At 34.9% G+C, this 14,852-nt stretch overlaps 1 protein-coding gene across 1 annotated transcript in view; it reads right to left on the reverse strand.

Annotated features, from left to right (window-relative positions):
• Positions 1–407: 407 nt before the first annotated feature.
• The window catches only part of slo (calcium-activated potassium channel slo), a 46,314-nt gene continuing 31,869 nt past the window's right edge, over positions 408–14,852 (reverse strand). The window contains exons 10-26 of the mRNA XM_065352030.1: positions 12,548–12,700; positions 12,319–12,474; positions 12,128–12,240; positions 11,670–11,825; positions 11,496–11,572; positions 11,372–11,401; positions 7,999–8,116; positions 7,811–7,870; positions 7,560–7,728; positions 7,252–7,476; positions 7,001–7,184; positions 6,681–6,791; positions 2,195–2,331; positions 1,963–2,075; positions 1,714–1,869; positions 1,536–1,644; positions 408–1,453 (exon numbers count right to left, since the gene is read on the reverse strand). Coding sequence (XP_065208102.1) covers positions 1,361–1,453; positions 1,536–1,644; positions 1,714–1,869; positions 1,963–2,075; positions 2,195–2,331; positions 6,681–6,791; positions 7,001–7,184; positions 7,252–7,476; positions 7,560–7,728; positions 7,811–7,870; positions 7,999–8,116; positions 11,372–11,401; positions 11,496–11,572; positions 11,670–11,825; positions 12,128–12,240; positions 12,319–12,474; positions 12,548–12,700 — 2,160 coding nt within the window. The 3' untranslated portion in view covers positions 408–1,360. The remainder of the gene's footprint in view (positions 1,454–1,535; positions 1,645–1,713; positions 1,870–1,962; positions 2,076–2,194; positions 2,332–6,680; positions 6,792–7,000; positions 7,185–7,251; positions 7,477–7,559; positions 7,729–7,810; positions 7,871–7,998; positions 8,117–11,371; positions 11,402–11,495; positions 11,573–11,669; positions 11,826–12,127; positions 12,241–12,318; positions 12,475–12,547; positions 12,701–14,852) is intronic.

Raw genomic sequence — 14,852 nt, forward strand, 5'->3', positions numbered from 1 at the left:
TTTATGATTTTGAACGTTTTTTTTCGTGTTACAAATAACACCGGATCGTGTCAGCCGTCATTTGCCTGTGCAGGGAATATTTTTGAAATTTGAAATCATTCAATTTGGCGTGCAGGTTCAAAAGTGTTTCAAAAGTACCTACATATTTTTCAAAAGTGTGGATCTAATTTTTTTCCTTGATTGATTATTTCTCAAAATCACTTGACTTGTGTAATTCGAAGTTCGAATGCATATCTGTATAAATTTCAAACCAAATTTTTTTCAAATTCCATTCTCATGTTAGAAATTACAAAGATGATTGTAAAAATTTGTTAGTAAATTTCAAATTACCTACGTAATCGAATTACTGCCTCGTAATAATGTCAAATTGAGTTATAAATAGAAGCTTATTCTTGAGACAAAAATCATTCTCGAGTAACGTATTTTTATTGCGCGTAAAATTTACAAAAATTCGAGTGATATTTACAACCTCGTTAAACGGGGCATAAATTGAATAACGAAACAAAAAAAAAGTAGGAGGGGAAACTTGTAAAACTTAACGAATAAGTACAAAATTGTTCAACTGGTACATAATAAATAACAATAAGCGTCGTATTACATTTTTCATCTAGGTACATCAAACAAAACATTCATATAATAGCGAGCTGCCAAGTCAAAATTTTTCAAAAAAAAAAAAAAAAAAAGAGAAAAGGGAAATGAATAAACAAATGAAATAATAATAATGATGATAACGATAATAATACGTAAAAACAAAATTGGGTACTTCTAAACGTCTACCAACAGCGATGGCATCGTGGCATCGGAAACGGAAATAAAATAAAAACGGAAAAGACGCTTCGTCGTCTGTTAGCTTTGCTTATAAGTTATGAATGAGTTTCGCAAAAGTTTAATCCATTTATGGAAAGTGTAGCAACGCCCACTGATAATCCGTATCTCATCATCTTAAATTTCTCCTCTTCCTCCTCTACCTTTTTTGAATATGTTTTCTGTCTGTTTTTTTGGTTTTGTTTTTTCATCAATATACGAGTTTGCGTAGGCCTCTGAATGAGAAGGATCGAATAGAGATTTTGAGCAAGTCAGCGTGATTGTATACGTACATACATCGATGTATTAATGAGATCACAGTTGAATTTAGTTTAAACCCTGTGTTAACGATGTAAGCTCGACAGAGGTAGAGAATAAAAACACTATAATGAAGTGAACTCGACTGACATTGGTTCGTTTTGGGTCGAAATTAGGCCTTGGTGGTTATTTTGAAAATCAATGTGATCGAACGAGCAGGAGGAGGAGGAGTGGTATGATTTAAGATGCTTTAAATGTAAGAGTACGGACCATCGGTGAGCGCGCTACACAGCAAAAGTCAGGAATTATCATCTTTGCCTCCTCTGGACGAGCCTCCTTTATGATTCGGCTTATACTCCAGTCCAGGATCGAACTGCATCAGTACGAAAACCTTTGAAACATTCACACAGTTAATGATCAGGCAAAATTCTACCCATAAAGTCGGTTACACAGTACGATAAAAGTACACATACTTGATCGGTTGGTAACAATTGAAAGTCATCCGGCGGATTGGTGATCACATAACGTTTAGAAGACGCGTCGCAAGACGAGCTCGTATCGCGGAACCTACGAAAAAGGTATCTAGTATGGGTGAGAGGTTCGCTAACGTTGCCCTCACGACCGCCTGTCGAGAACTCGTCGTCAACTTACCTATACAAGCCTATACACAGCATTCCGTACGATTTCAGCGCGTTCACGAACAAGTCGCCATATTTTCCATTTTCGCCAAACTGGGCTAGAGGACCGTCATACAGCGATATCTGACCCACTCGGCAACGATCTCGATTTGATAAACTGTCTGATGTGCTGCGAATTGCGACAAATGCACAAAAATCCAATTAGTAATCGAGTATATTTGTATGGGAATGGAGAAATTTGCACATAATGTGGTATTGATACCTGTAGCCGCCTCGTAGACCAGCTCCTTCGGCCAATATCAACTCTAGTTCGGGGGTAGCTCCTCCAGTGATCAACGATCTGATCAGTGTCAGTGCATTTTGATTGAAATATGTCTGCGAGCAAACAACCACAAAGTTATTCATTTTCATTACAGTATAGGTTGTAAATTGAATAAAAATTTAAAATGGGAGTCTAAAAAACAAGGTATTTTAGGCCTATTGTGAGCCCTTACCGTAGACATGAGCGAATCGAGCACACTGACGGCAAACGCAGTACCACATGCGAATGGCTGCGTCAAGTACAACTCGGTATCTGGATCGTCATCGTCATCTTGATCCAAAAATTGCACGTTGCTGTCGTTGACGAGTTCTACAACAACCATAACAAAAAAAAAACCATCGCTGTTAATTTATTAAATGATAAAGTCAGCGCCAGCAGCAGTGGTGTATCTTAGAAGAAAGGCTTTCGCGACAAAACTTTACATCTCGAAAGGACTGATTCTCAAATTGTGGTTATTTTAGTTCGCTTGTATCATCCACCTTTTCTTCTAAGTCGAACCCATCGCAGCGGACAGAATTCTCAGTAAATGGGTCAATTTTCGATAATAGTTGAAAACAAAAACAAAAAACAAGATAGTAAATTGCGTTCATAAAATTATGAGGTGTTCCCAAAACATTATTATCTGGGCATTATTGGCACCACTGAATACTATTTTTCGAATTAAAGTAAACATGTAGACAGGTAGTTATCAATTTTGAATGAGATTTGAAAGATTGAAGGTATCGGGAAGCTGCGGAGTGAATCTCAGATCTCTCATCGAAGTTGAAAATTTGAAATTTTGGGATTGTTTATTCGCCCATTTGACCACATTGAAATTTGGATTTTTACAATTTGGAAAAAAATTGAAGGTATGATTTTTTTACACAGTAGGTCTAGGTACTATTTGGAATTTTTAAAAAGGTAAATTGTAGTACTTCGAGAGTAAAATTTGGTATTTTTTAGACCGATTTGTTCACAATTTCACGACTCTTACGTTAAGGGTAAAGAAACTTTTCATGAAAAATTGTCTAAGTATATAATTCTGTATCCATTCAGCTTGTGTCGATTTCTGTAGCCAGCAAAATCTACGCCATCACCAAGAGGCAGAGAAAAAAATTGAGCCTGATCCCGATCAGATTTTTTATGATCCCGATTGTTGTTAGATCTCGAATCGGCACTGAACCTGAACCTTTTAAACCCTAAATCCGAACTCCGACCCTTGATCCTGATCCTTTATAAGCCTGATCCCGAGCAACATGTTCGGGATCGTCATCCTTGAGTGTGTTGAATTTTTATGAAAATGACGAAAAAACATTGAAAGTTGAGATTGTCAAAAATACGTAAAATTATATGAATGTGAAAATGGACAAAAATTATAAAATTGTGATAGCTCATGTTGCCAAACCTGGATGATTTTACAGGGGGAAATTTGTTTGTATCAAGATGTTTGTATTATTTTTTTTTTCATCGAGTCTTCTCACACCATTTTGAAACCTTTTTCAACACTTTTTTCGTACATTTTCTGAAATTTGATATTGAGCAACTTCTTAGTGTTGAAATGAATTTTTTATAAATTGTATTGCCTTTTTTTAGTGTTTCGACTTTTTTTCGTTAATTTTCGACGTATTTCATAATTTTTTTTTGCAGCTTTTCAACGATTTTAGTCTCGTTTCTGATTGTTTTTCCATAGTTTCAACGTGTTTTTAGCTTCTTTTTTTCTGCATTCTGGGAGACTTTTATTGGAAATTTTCAGTCCTGGGTAGTTTTTCAGCAATTTTATTGCTTTTTAAGTGTTCTCACGGATTTTTTCGAGATTTTTGACACTTTTCTTTGTTTTTTTTTTGGCAAATATTGAAATGTTGTCGCTTTATGGTATATAATTTCTTAATGAATTTAGAGCTTTTTATTCGAGTTTTCAGTTTATAGCAATTGTCTTGTGTCAGTTTTCAACATTTCTTCTTGCATTTTTGCCAAATTTTTATGATATTTCCTTTTCACTTTTTTTTATGCATTTTTGCCAAGTTTTGATGAAATTTTACCATTTTTAAGCACTTTTTAACGATTGAAATGAATTTTTGGCAGTTCTAAAGATAATTTTCTCGCCTTCTAAACTTTTTTACGAATGCATTTTCGTCGAATTTTTCTAAAATTTTGTTGGTTTTAAGGGAATTTATAATTTTTATTTCTTTGATTGGGGTTGCTTTTTTGGTTGTTCTCACCTGATTTTGTTAGATTTTCGGCTCTTCTCCACTTTTTTGACCAAGTTCGAATTTTTGAACGTCATTTTTTTGAAAAATATTTCATTGGGAAGTTGTGTATCCTATATTTTTTTTGCCACGTTTGAATGAAATTTTATTAGTTTGAGCAGTTTTTCACGATTGAAATGGATTTTCGACAGTTCTAACATGATTTTTTTGCTTGATCTGTACTTTTTTTACGAATGCATTTTTGTCAAATTCTTAAATTTTGTTGGTTTTGAGGCAATTTTGAATTTTTTTTCAGTGAAATTATTTTTTGGGCATTTCTACCTGATATTGATAAATTTTCGACACTTCCACACATTTTTGACCAATTTCGGTTTCTATAAATTTCGCAATTTTTTTGTTATGTTGTTTCCCATTTTATTGACACGTGATATTGGGATATTTCTACACTATGATTATTACCTTTTTTTGTTTGATGTTCCCCCTTGATTTTCGATAAACATTGAGAATACGAATAATCGATGAGTGTCTTACATCAGTACTGCCCCGGTAACGTCTTGTTATATGTACCTTTAGACAGAAATATGTGATTGGAATAAGGAAAATGGGACTAACGATCAGTTTTTGGTCACTTTTTGAACGTCATTTTTTTGAAAATGTTCTAATTGAGAAGTTGTTTATCCTAGTTTGTAAATGAGTTGATGGTATCCTTGGATCGTTCCCCTCATTCAAATTGGAAAAAGAACCAGAATTACAAGATACTCCAAAATAGTTTTTTGAGTCGTTGACGTCATTTCCTCGTTTCACCTCGCATATAGTTTAAAGCATGGCGTAGGCCGGATTGTGGTCGATATTTTTTTTATATTTTGTTCTCCTTCGACCCCAGTACCGTCGGACCCTCGGAGCTCGTCGATAATTCGTGGCTTTCGATTTGTTCTCGTGTTTAATATCGAAAAAGATGACTGCTGACAAATATGTCCCGATTTACTTAAATGATCTATGCGAATCTCATACAGGTGTGTGACTAGTTGATGTGAGTTTGGCGGATGTGCATCACTGTTGGGTGATCTTAGCTAGGGTACCCACACTAATTTCCCATTCTTGAAAGATTTTGAAAGTGTTTGGATGCTAGTGAATCTCCAAATGTTGCTTTCGGGAGAATAGTGTTAATTTTTTTCTCAATTTTTATACTTAATTAATACATAATGTTCGTGGCTATGAGAAAAAAATAACTGAAAGTGCCACCTCTCGTCGTCAAAATACAGCCAAATATTACTTGGAAAAGGTTGTATGGAATTATTTTGTTTGACAATGACGAAAAGTGGTATGTTACCCTACCAATTTCTTATTCATAATTTTTTTTCCTACAAATTGGACGCAGGAAGCCCATTCAAATGTACCCGTCTTACGCGCCGAGCACATAGCTATGGCTTTGGGCTGTACCCATAGTTTTACGATTTGAGAAACATCATGCCAGATTCGAGCTCTGAGAAGTATCTGTGAAGGCTTCGAATCTCATCTTCGTGTCTCCTAACGTATTTACTGCGTTTACAGACCTGCACCGAGATCGCATTATGATCACTGCATTTTTTTAAAAATTTCGATACGTTGGTAAATTTTTATTATTTTTGGTAGTTTTTGGTTGTGTTACATTTACTAATACCGGATTGTATCAGCCGTCATTTACCCATGCAAGGAATATTTTTGAAATTTGAAACCATTTCATATGTGGTACCGTTTTATTGTTCAATTTGGCATGCAGGTTTAGAAGTATCCCAGTAATTTCTTTTAAGTTCTAGCTTTCATAGAGATTTTGCATCAGGTATCCTTTTCTGAGAAAATCAACTCCACGATTCGAGAAACATTTCTTTCTATGTAGTTATGATTTGCCAAGTTGCCAACTCCTAAAATTACCTATTTTTCAAAAGTGTGGATCTTATTTTTTCCTAAATCGATCATTTCTCAAAATCATTTAACAAACATCATGAAATCGTTGAAAATGTGCCTACTAGCTTGAACTCAATTTTTTTCTAATTTTTAAATTTTTACAGGTGTGGAACCTTGATAAATGAATATGGGATAAACTTTGACAAATTTTTGGTTGTGATACTTAATTCATCTTTGTGATGTACAATTTTAGGGTCTGAATGAATTTCATTTTTTTTTAAATTATGAAAATTTTAATAAATTCAATTTTTGAATGGTATGTTAATAAAAATCTGATCTGATCAAGGAGGAAGGCTTAATTTTCAATTTGTATCTTGTCTTCAACCTTCTTTCAATGAAAGAACTTGATCATTTACGTATTGACTGAATTAATATTTTCGAAGCACCGCATTGTCAATGATTTTTTTTCTAATACTTGCCGAATATGTTGACCCAATTTGACGAACAATTTCATCCACAAGATTCTGCCCAGCAACTAAACAACCGACGAGTGCAAAACGGCTAAGGGATATGTTGAAGTAGACGTACCTGTTATCATTGGCACATTAGCTCCATACACAGAACCTCTTCTTTGTAAAATGATTGGTCCGCCTGTGCAATTGATACCTTCAGGTTGTTGGTACTTAGTGCCTGATTCCTCTGTAACAAATATATCCAGCATTAATACCAGTACCGAGTGACCAAAAACTGTGGTAACTCTAGAAATTTTGTGCGGTGGCGTCAAAGACTTTATATGTATTTCTATATTTTCATCGGAACAAACGAGAAAAAATACCTAGGGTCGTTTATTTCCCTTTCCCAGGCCCGAGGTATGTGAAAAAGTAATTTTCAAAGTGTTGGTTACTTACCTTGACTAAGAACGCCGATAGTGTCGTCGAAAGTCATCGCTTTAATATTCAACGACGCCAATATAGCTTCTTTGTCAGCCAACGTAGGGTCGTCGTTACTGGGCACTTTGGCCGATAATATAACACACATATCGCACAAGTTCACGTTGACCGCTCTTAAATCCGCTCTGCTCAACGGCGATCCCTGCAACGCAACGATTACTCCAGTGTTCTCATAAGGCAACATCGAGTCGACGACTCATAATACTCACATTCAAGACAGATATTTTTGGTAAATTTTGCAACATTTTCCACTCTCTTCTGATATACTCGACGGCGCCCACGATAACGACGTGTTTCAATTCGTGATAATGGAAATTGGAAGCTCTCAAAGGCATCACCAAGTTTCTTAAACCGATTAACGGCGAATCAGGGTCAGCGAAAAGGCACACTACCACGTGCCCGTTCAGCACAGTCATCGCAGCTTGATTCCTATCCTATGAAAGGAGAGTTAGGTTAGAGGTTGAATTGTAGGTATTGGCTCAAGGTACAGTAGCGGTGAAGGTGACCCCCAACTTACTAGTATACATTCTTCCAGATTTCTGGACGGACTCCAGTGAAACATGCCGGTCGAGTCGTATTTCATTTCGGTACGCTCGAAGTCGAAATCTTTGGCTTGGTCGTCAGCGATGCCTACCTGCAGCGTGTTATTTTTCATATCGCTACCCACCGAGCCTCGGTTAGTAGGCCTGTTTTTCAACAAAGTAATCAAAAAAAGGGCATTAGTACAAATTAGTTGATAGAGTAGGTTGGCCAGTTTGGTTCACTTACATGAGCTTTTTCACTTCGTAAGCTAAATGATATCCGGCGTAAGTGGAAGTATCTGGATTCCTGCGAGAAAACAGAAAAATTAGCAATTTAAAATGGATAAAAATGACGCCGGTGTACTTGTAAGTTCTACGGCCTGTCTGTGGATGGTACATCTATGAAGAGATCCTAGATTGAAACTTTAAACTTACCTATCGTGATTAGTCCTCGCAACACTCAGATCTGTTTCGTTTTTGAAGGGAACTTTGGAGAAATTCTGCTTAGCGGACGCGTCTATGGCGTTATATAATAACTTCTGATTCTTTCCGGCTGCACCCAAGAACATGTACAATACATAATTGAAATTTTATTGCCGAATACGTGTATGTAATACGTACATATTATACAGCATGTATACATTGTATAGGAATTTTTTTTTAGGAAGGTATTGATACACATACAGGGTGCCTAATAATATCGAGCATTGCTGATGAGAATTTTCTTGCCCCAAGGCATGTTCATGTTGATGTTCAAATGTGAGTTGACAAACCCTACGTTAGTCGACTATGCATATGAAATCTCACAAGCGTCACCAATGTTTATCTTGTGTAATGAACTTTACCTAATATTGAGTATCTTCTAAATGAATTTCTAGGTTTAAAATAATTTTCGAAAAGTGAGAACATTACTATGGACTTTGTCGTAAATTGCGTGAAAAGTGTGAAAAACATGTTAAAATAATGATAAGAGCACAAAACAAAACATGAAGTTCCAAGTAAATTCCCAAAAAATGATTAAATTGGACTAAAATTTGGCAAAAAATTGCATTGATGTTGAACCGTAAACATGAAAAAATTGAAACAAGCATCAAGATTGATGAAACTTTACCAAAAATATTCATCAACAATGATTTTGAATATGGTTGAATGCTCGTGGCGAAAGTTGCATGAAAAAGATTGAGTAGCATTGAAGTATTTTCCGTCGAATTTGTCAAAATTTCATTGAAATGTACATATTGAAATTGAATACGATGTACTCGTACAAACATGAAGAAGCATCAAAATGATTGATAAGTGTTGAGAATTTGCTAATACGAGTATGGTGTGAAAACACAAAAAAATTATGGTTCAATAAAAAATTCCCAAAAATAAAGTGATAAAGTGGGAGTAAATTTGGTAGAAATTTCATCGAAATTTATACAAACAAATGTTGAAATTATATAAAAACACTATAAAGGATAGGAATGAATTAATATTATCAGAAATTCATGGAATTTCAATAGAATTTCGCAAAAATCGCAAGAAAAAATTTTAAAAACGAATTATTAGAACACAAAAAAAACGACAAAATCATTGTAAATCACCGTAAAATGTTTGAATTGCATCGAAGTGTCATAAAAAATTGCTCGTGAAGTATTATTGAAAACATGTTCAAATTGTATGAAAACTTACGATGTCATCAAAATCTGTGAAAATGACCAAAAAAGGTAACGAAATTAGTGGAAAATTTCGCGTAAAAATGTTGAACACTTTCAACTTACACGTTCTCTAAAATTTAAAACCCCCTGGAAAATGCGATAAAATTACTTTTTTTTTGGTGATTTTTCATGAATTAAAAATGCGCACTGAGCACATGAATTGCGACTAAAAATTATTTGGACTATTAAAAAAGTAAAGTATGAGATGCTGGGGAGTCCTTTGTGAAACGGCGTACTTGGTTTTTTAAACGTTCGTTGGTTGGGCACAAATGCACCAAATTGCATGAAATTTTTACGAAAGGTAATAGCCTCAATTACCGCCTACATGTCCCCTGAATTGTGAGCTTGAAGCTTTCATGTTTTGTCAGCGGCCAAAAAGAGTTGAAGGCGTTACCTTCCGATGGTATATTTCTAAGAAGACGCACATACACTGCTTCATTATTCAACAGAAGGTATATACAATTTATGTATAGTTATGTGAAAATGAAAATAAGCGTGTAGGGTAATAATACATATAATGAAATTTAGCTCAAAATGAGATCCCCACTGTGGACATTTAATGCTGAATTGGCAGATATACTTACAGCACTTTCGATTGATTCATCTAATAATTGGGTATGCTCAAGGCAAGTTGAATGTTTAATCCCTGAGAATATAAATTAACACCGGTCCAATAGAGCAGCCATATAAATGTAGTTGTAGCACCTCTCAATTTTTAGAAATTTATAAACATGGCCAAAAAGGGCTTTTAAGGTGCGCTAAACGTGAAAAATCCAGAAACCAAGAACAATGATTTCTGAGAAATGTTCGTGGATTTCGAATTTGCTATTGGTTTTGTTCCCAGTGTTACAGAAACTTCGCCATAAGAGCAATAAATCGTAAAAAAACGCTGATTTTTTTCAATAATATTTTTTTGGTTTTTGCTTCCTAACCTTTGCTATCGGGTAATCGTGTTTTCAAACGATGCAGAAACAAAAAGTTCAAAAGTGTTTCCCAGTGTTGGGTATAAAATATCAAATTTACAACTCTGAAATTAATTCGTTTAACTTTTGAATTAAAAAAACATAAAATCCATAACAAGGAAAATGTGATGACAAAAATGATCGTGAGACTGTGTTTTTTTTAACCATGAGCCTTTTTTGTTATATTTTTTAATGTTAACAGGATTTGTTTTAAAAAATCACCAGTCAACATTTTCATAGAGAAAGTTCTAATGAATTGATTTTTTTTATCATTTTTTTATTGGTCTGAATTAGTGAACAATTAAGGAATCGAAAAATCACATTTTCGCCTCCAAATTTGATAACATGTGTGCTTCCTGTAAAGTTTGATTTTTTCTAAGACGAATTTTTCAACAACTTGTAAACAATAAATTTATGGGCTGTTTTTGAGTAATTTTCAAAAAACTCATTCTATTTTAAGTATGCAAAATTTCATTTTTTTGAAAAGTGTTTTCGTTGTATTCCTGGTGAATATTTCTACCTTCGAAGTGTTTGAATCATTGATCTTGTTTTTTAATGCTTTCTATTAATAATGTATCCATAAAGAAAGTTTTTTTTTCCTGAGATGTAACTTTTGCGTTTTACCAAGTCCTTAACACTAGACCCAATTTCAGGTATCATTTCTGAATGCTGCTCTGGTTCAAAAAGCACTTGCAGGAATTTTGGTTGACTGGAGGAGTTTGATTTTTTCAGTCGTTTCTATTTGCATGAAACTTTCAACTCCTATGAACCGATTCAATGTTTGGTATCAATACATGTGAGGGACGTGAGTCATCTCTGTCTGTAGATATTATTCAACCTAAACTTCCCAGTTCCCTTGTGACAAGAAAATTCTCATCAGACTCGAATGGGATTTTTTTGGAAACCATTGTGGACGTAGTATTGCTTGTTGGTTCGTTTGTTTGTAAATCATTTGGAGAAGACTATCAGCAATCAACATCAACTGTGATGTACGTCTACATAAGTAGACAGACAGAATGTTACGCTACCCGATTACAACGCCTATGTTTGAGAATCATTTCTCAAAGTGAACCCTATCGTCAATTTAATGAAAGGAAGAACGATGGAAAGAAAAAATGAAAGAGAAATGAGACGCATTCGACTTACCATAATCGTCTTTATCTTTGCCGACATCACCTATGGTTGCAACAAGCATACGAAAAAACGAACGCATCATTTTTAAATCACATTTTTCTCCCTTAACAATAAACTGACACAATATTATACTCACAAAGTTTGCATTTGCATTTTTTAATCAACGTTTCGTCTTTGATATCGATATGGCAAGCTTTGCAGAAAAACCACGCTCTAGAAAAAGAAGCACCATAGGTATAAAAGATGACCATTGAGGCATTGACCACAGTAAATTCGTGATTACGATATGCACCTGTATTTTTGAACGTACCTTTTCACTTCATCGGCTGACTGAGCGATGAAAAAGCCTTGAGTGCTTGGCATGATCTTGACGCCGCGAGGATTTATCGATATTTTGCTGTCTTTACCTCCTTCGCCTTTAATTTCGATCGCTAATAGGAGTAGTTTCAGTTTTGTGAAGCATAACCTGCGGCATCAGCATCCGTATCATGAGTATTAGGTCCAGCAACCCGTACAAAATTCTTATCATCTATTTACGATTTTCCAAGCACGCCTCTTCCCTCCCCCCTCCTTGTGTTACAAATCGGATCCATCGAAGCATAGAGTAAATTATCTGCCCTCATATGATTTTTAAAAAGTCAAGTGAGTCATGTTAGGCGACAAAAGCATTAAAATTAAGGCCTGTGATGACCCTTTCTAGTTCTTAGCCAAGCCCTTGTTCGACCTGCTCAAAAACTTGAATATGTAGCACGTTTGAGGCCAACTTACTCGCTTGCTTGCGGGAATGTCATTCCGGTAAACGATGGCGATAACGTTTCTGTATACATTTCACAGCCTGTGCCTTGCAAGTAATCGTTTTGCCACGCTTGGGTATCTGGCGACTGTGTAAAGGTACATAGAATATAAACGCATGTATGGGTGTTAAAAATTGCTTGTATTTCTTATAGACTGATACGTACCGTTTTAAACGACCTCATAGCGAACAGATTCGCCATCATGGTGGAAAATCCTGGAGCTAAACAACTTTGAGCTATGAATCCCAGCTTTAATTCGGCCAAACAAATGACATCGTCTCCTTGCTTCCAATCCCACGAGGGAATATTCAACAAATAAGCCTACAGATGGAAAATGATGACTGAGTATACTGAAATTGCCAAAGTTTACAGCACATTTATACGCAATACCTACCTTATTGTGATACTGCATCAACTGTATGATAACTCGTATATCATCCGAGTAATTTTTAATCGATATTACTCTCATTATGTTGGCAGCATCTTCGGCATCCGGATCTTGGCAGTATTTGTTAGCTAGTACAAGACAAGCATCCGCTTCGTGCACCTGAATAATGCATGGGGATCGGTCGCATTCGTTAGTGTGTTTATAATGATGTACTTGCTTATTTATACGTAACTAAATTTACAAACTTCAAACTACAAGTACATAATACGAGGAGGTGATGGAGATGGCGGTATTGGCGGTGGCGAGGTGAACACCGAACCGCCAAAATGGCTGAGTATCGTAATAGATAGATAGGTAATATATCTACCAACTATTAGGGCGGATTCGGGGAAAAAAATGTTGGTGTAAGTTACTTTGTTCAAATTCAGTGGACCCCCCCCCCCCAGTTTCGAGTTGAAAGTTCCTCAAAAAAAATGTTAGCTCCAGAAGTGTTCCTGGAGGGGAGATATATAAGTCCTTAACGAGTCGACATTTTCAATGAATTGTGGATTTTTCGCTCTGACAATACCCTTTTTTAAACAGAAATTTCCTTTAAAATTTTTTTCCAGTATTATGGAATTATGAGGTCAATATAAAAATTGAAAAAAAAATTGTTAAATATCATGTTATTGGTTCTTTATTAGTTGCAGAATCGTTGAAAAAGGTTTTTAAAATGTCCATTCATATTCCATGTAGTACATATTCACCCATTTTGTAAAAAATCACGAGTGGTTGATGAAACTTGGACAAAAAAACAAAAAAAACAGTCGTGGAAGTGTGCTCATTAAAGGTGCATACTCGTATTATTTAAATGGCGATTCGTTAACTGGGCCTAGAAATTTCCACGGAAAGCTCAAAAATGATTTTGAGTAATCGATATTAAAATCCAACACCTCTTCTTTGAGCCTTTGGAGGTCCCCTAGATTTCCATATTGGGGAAACAGATTTTTTTTTGAAACACCGGTCGCACTAGGCGTCGAAGATTGCTTTGAAGAGTTTAATAGGGAACACAGTTCAATTAGCCGAATCCCAATAGAGTTGAGCTTTCAAAGAAAAATCGAATTCGGAAAATGAGAGTTTTGATGAAGCTTAAATCCTTCATTTCCAACAGAACAAATTAATATAAATTGGAAATTTTTTTCAAAAATAGTGAAAAAGATTGGTCAAAAGCATTATTTTTGAAAATATTTTTGAAAAATTATCAACGAAAAAAATCGTAGGGCCCTAATAACGATAATAAAAACAGTAATCTGGCATCTCCCAAGTTGCCAAAAAATTAAAACGTGGTAACAGCAATGCTTTTGTCCAATAATTTGAGATAACAAACATTTATAGGCCGTAAAATGAGGATTTTTTTGGTCAGAAATCGGACCGAAATATGACTCAAAATTTGGCGAAATTGAAAGATTTGTGGTGAGGTTAACTAATGATAGAAACATTTTTGGTTTAAAGCGGGGGAAGCAGCATTGAACTTTCTTCCATTTTGGAAAATCAAAGGAAGTTCTATGCTACATCTACCGCCTCAAATTTAATATTTTTATCATTAGTTTCCCCTTCCCTCTCGCAAATCTCTCAATTTTGACAAATTTTGTATCATATTTCGGGCCTGGTTTCCGACAAGATTTTATGATTTGATAAAATATTCTTTCTTGCGACCTTGATTTTTGTTTTCTTAATTTTTTGCACAAAGATATTTCTTTTACTTGAGTATTTTTTATTTTTGCTCAATTTAGGAAATGTCAGATGACTTTTTTCCTATCGTTATTATGATTTTTTTCTAATCATTTTCTTAAAAACTGTTTTCAAAAAGTGCTTTCAACTAATGTTGTTCTTTGCTGATGGTGTTGAGTTATTTTTGAGAAAACATCGATTTACCATATTTTGTTTTGCTGGAAATGAAAGATTTAAGTTTTTCCAAAATTTTCATTTTCCAAATTCATTTTTCTTTGAAAGCTCAATTTTTTTGTAGTTTGGACAATTGGGCAGGGTACCCTATGACACTCCTCAAAATATTTTTTCCCCAACATGGACATCTAGAGAGCCTTTGAATGTCAAGGGTTCTACTGAGCGGTTGAAAATTTGCGAATCGCTCATTTTGATTTAAGTGTGTTTTGAAAATTGCCAAAACATTATTCTTTCCCATTTCAAAAAAACAACAACAACAACCACAACACAAACAAATTGATGTGTTTTTTGATCATTTTTTATATTTTTTTGAAATTGGCAACGATAGCTGGAAAATTCATTGACTCGACTGCGTTCTGCAAAATTT

Source organism: Planococcus citri, chromosome 2 (genome assembly GCF_950023065.1).
Source record: "Planococcus citri chromosome 2, ihPlaCitr1.1, whole genome shotgun sequence".
Taxonomy (NCBI): Eukaryota; Metazoa; Arthropoda; class Insecta; order Hemiptera; family Pseudococcidae; genus Planococcus; species Planococcus citri.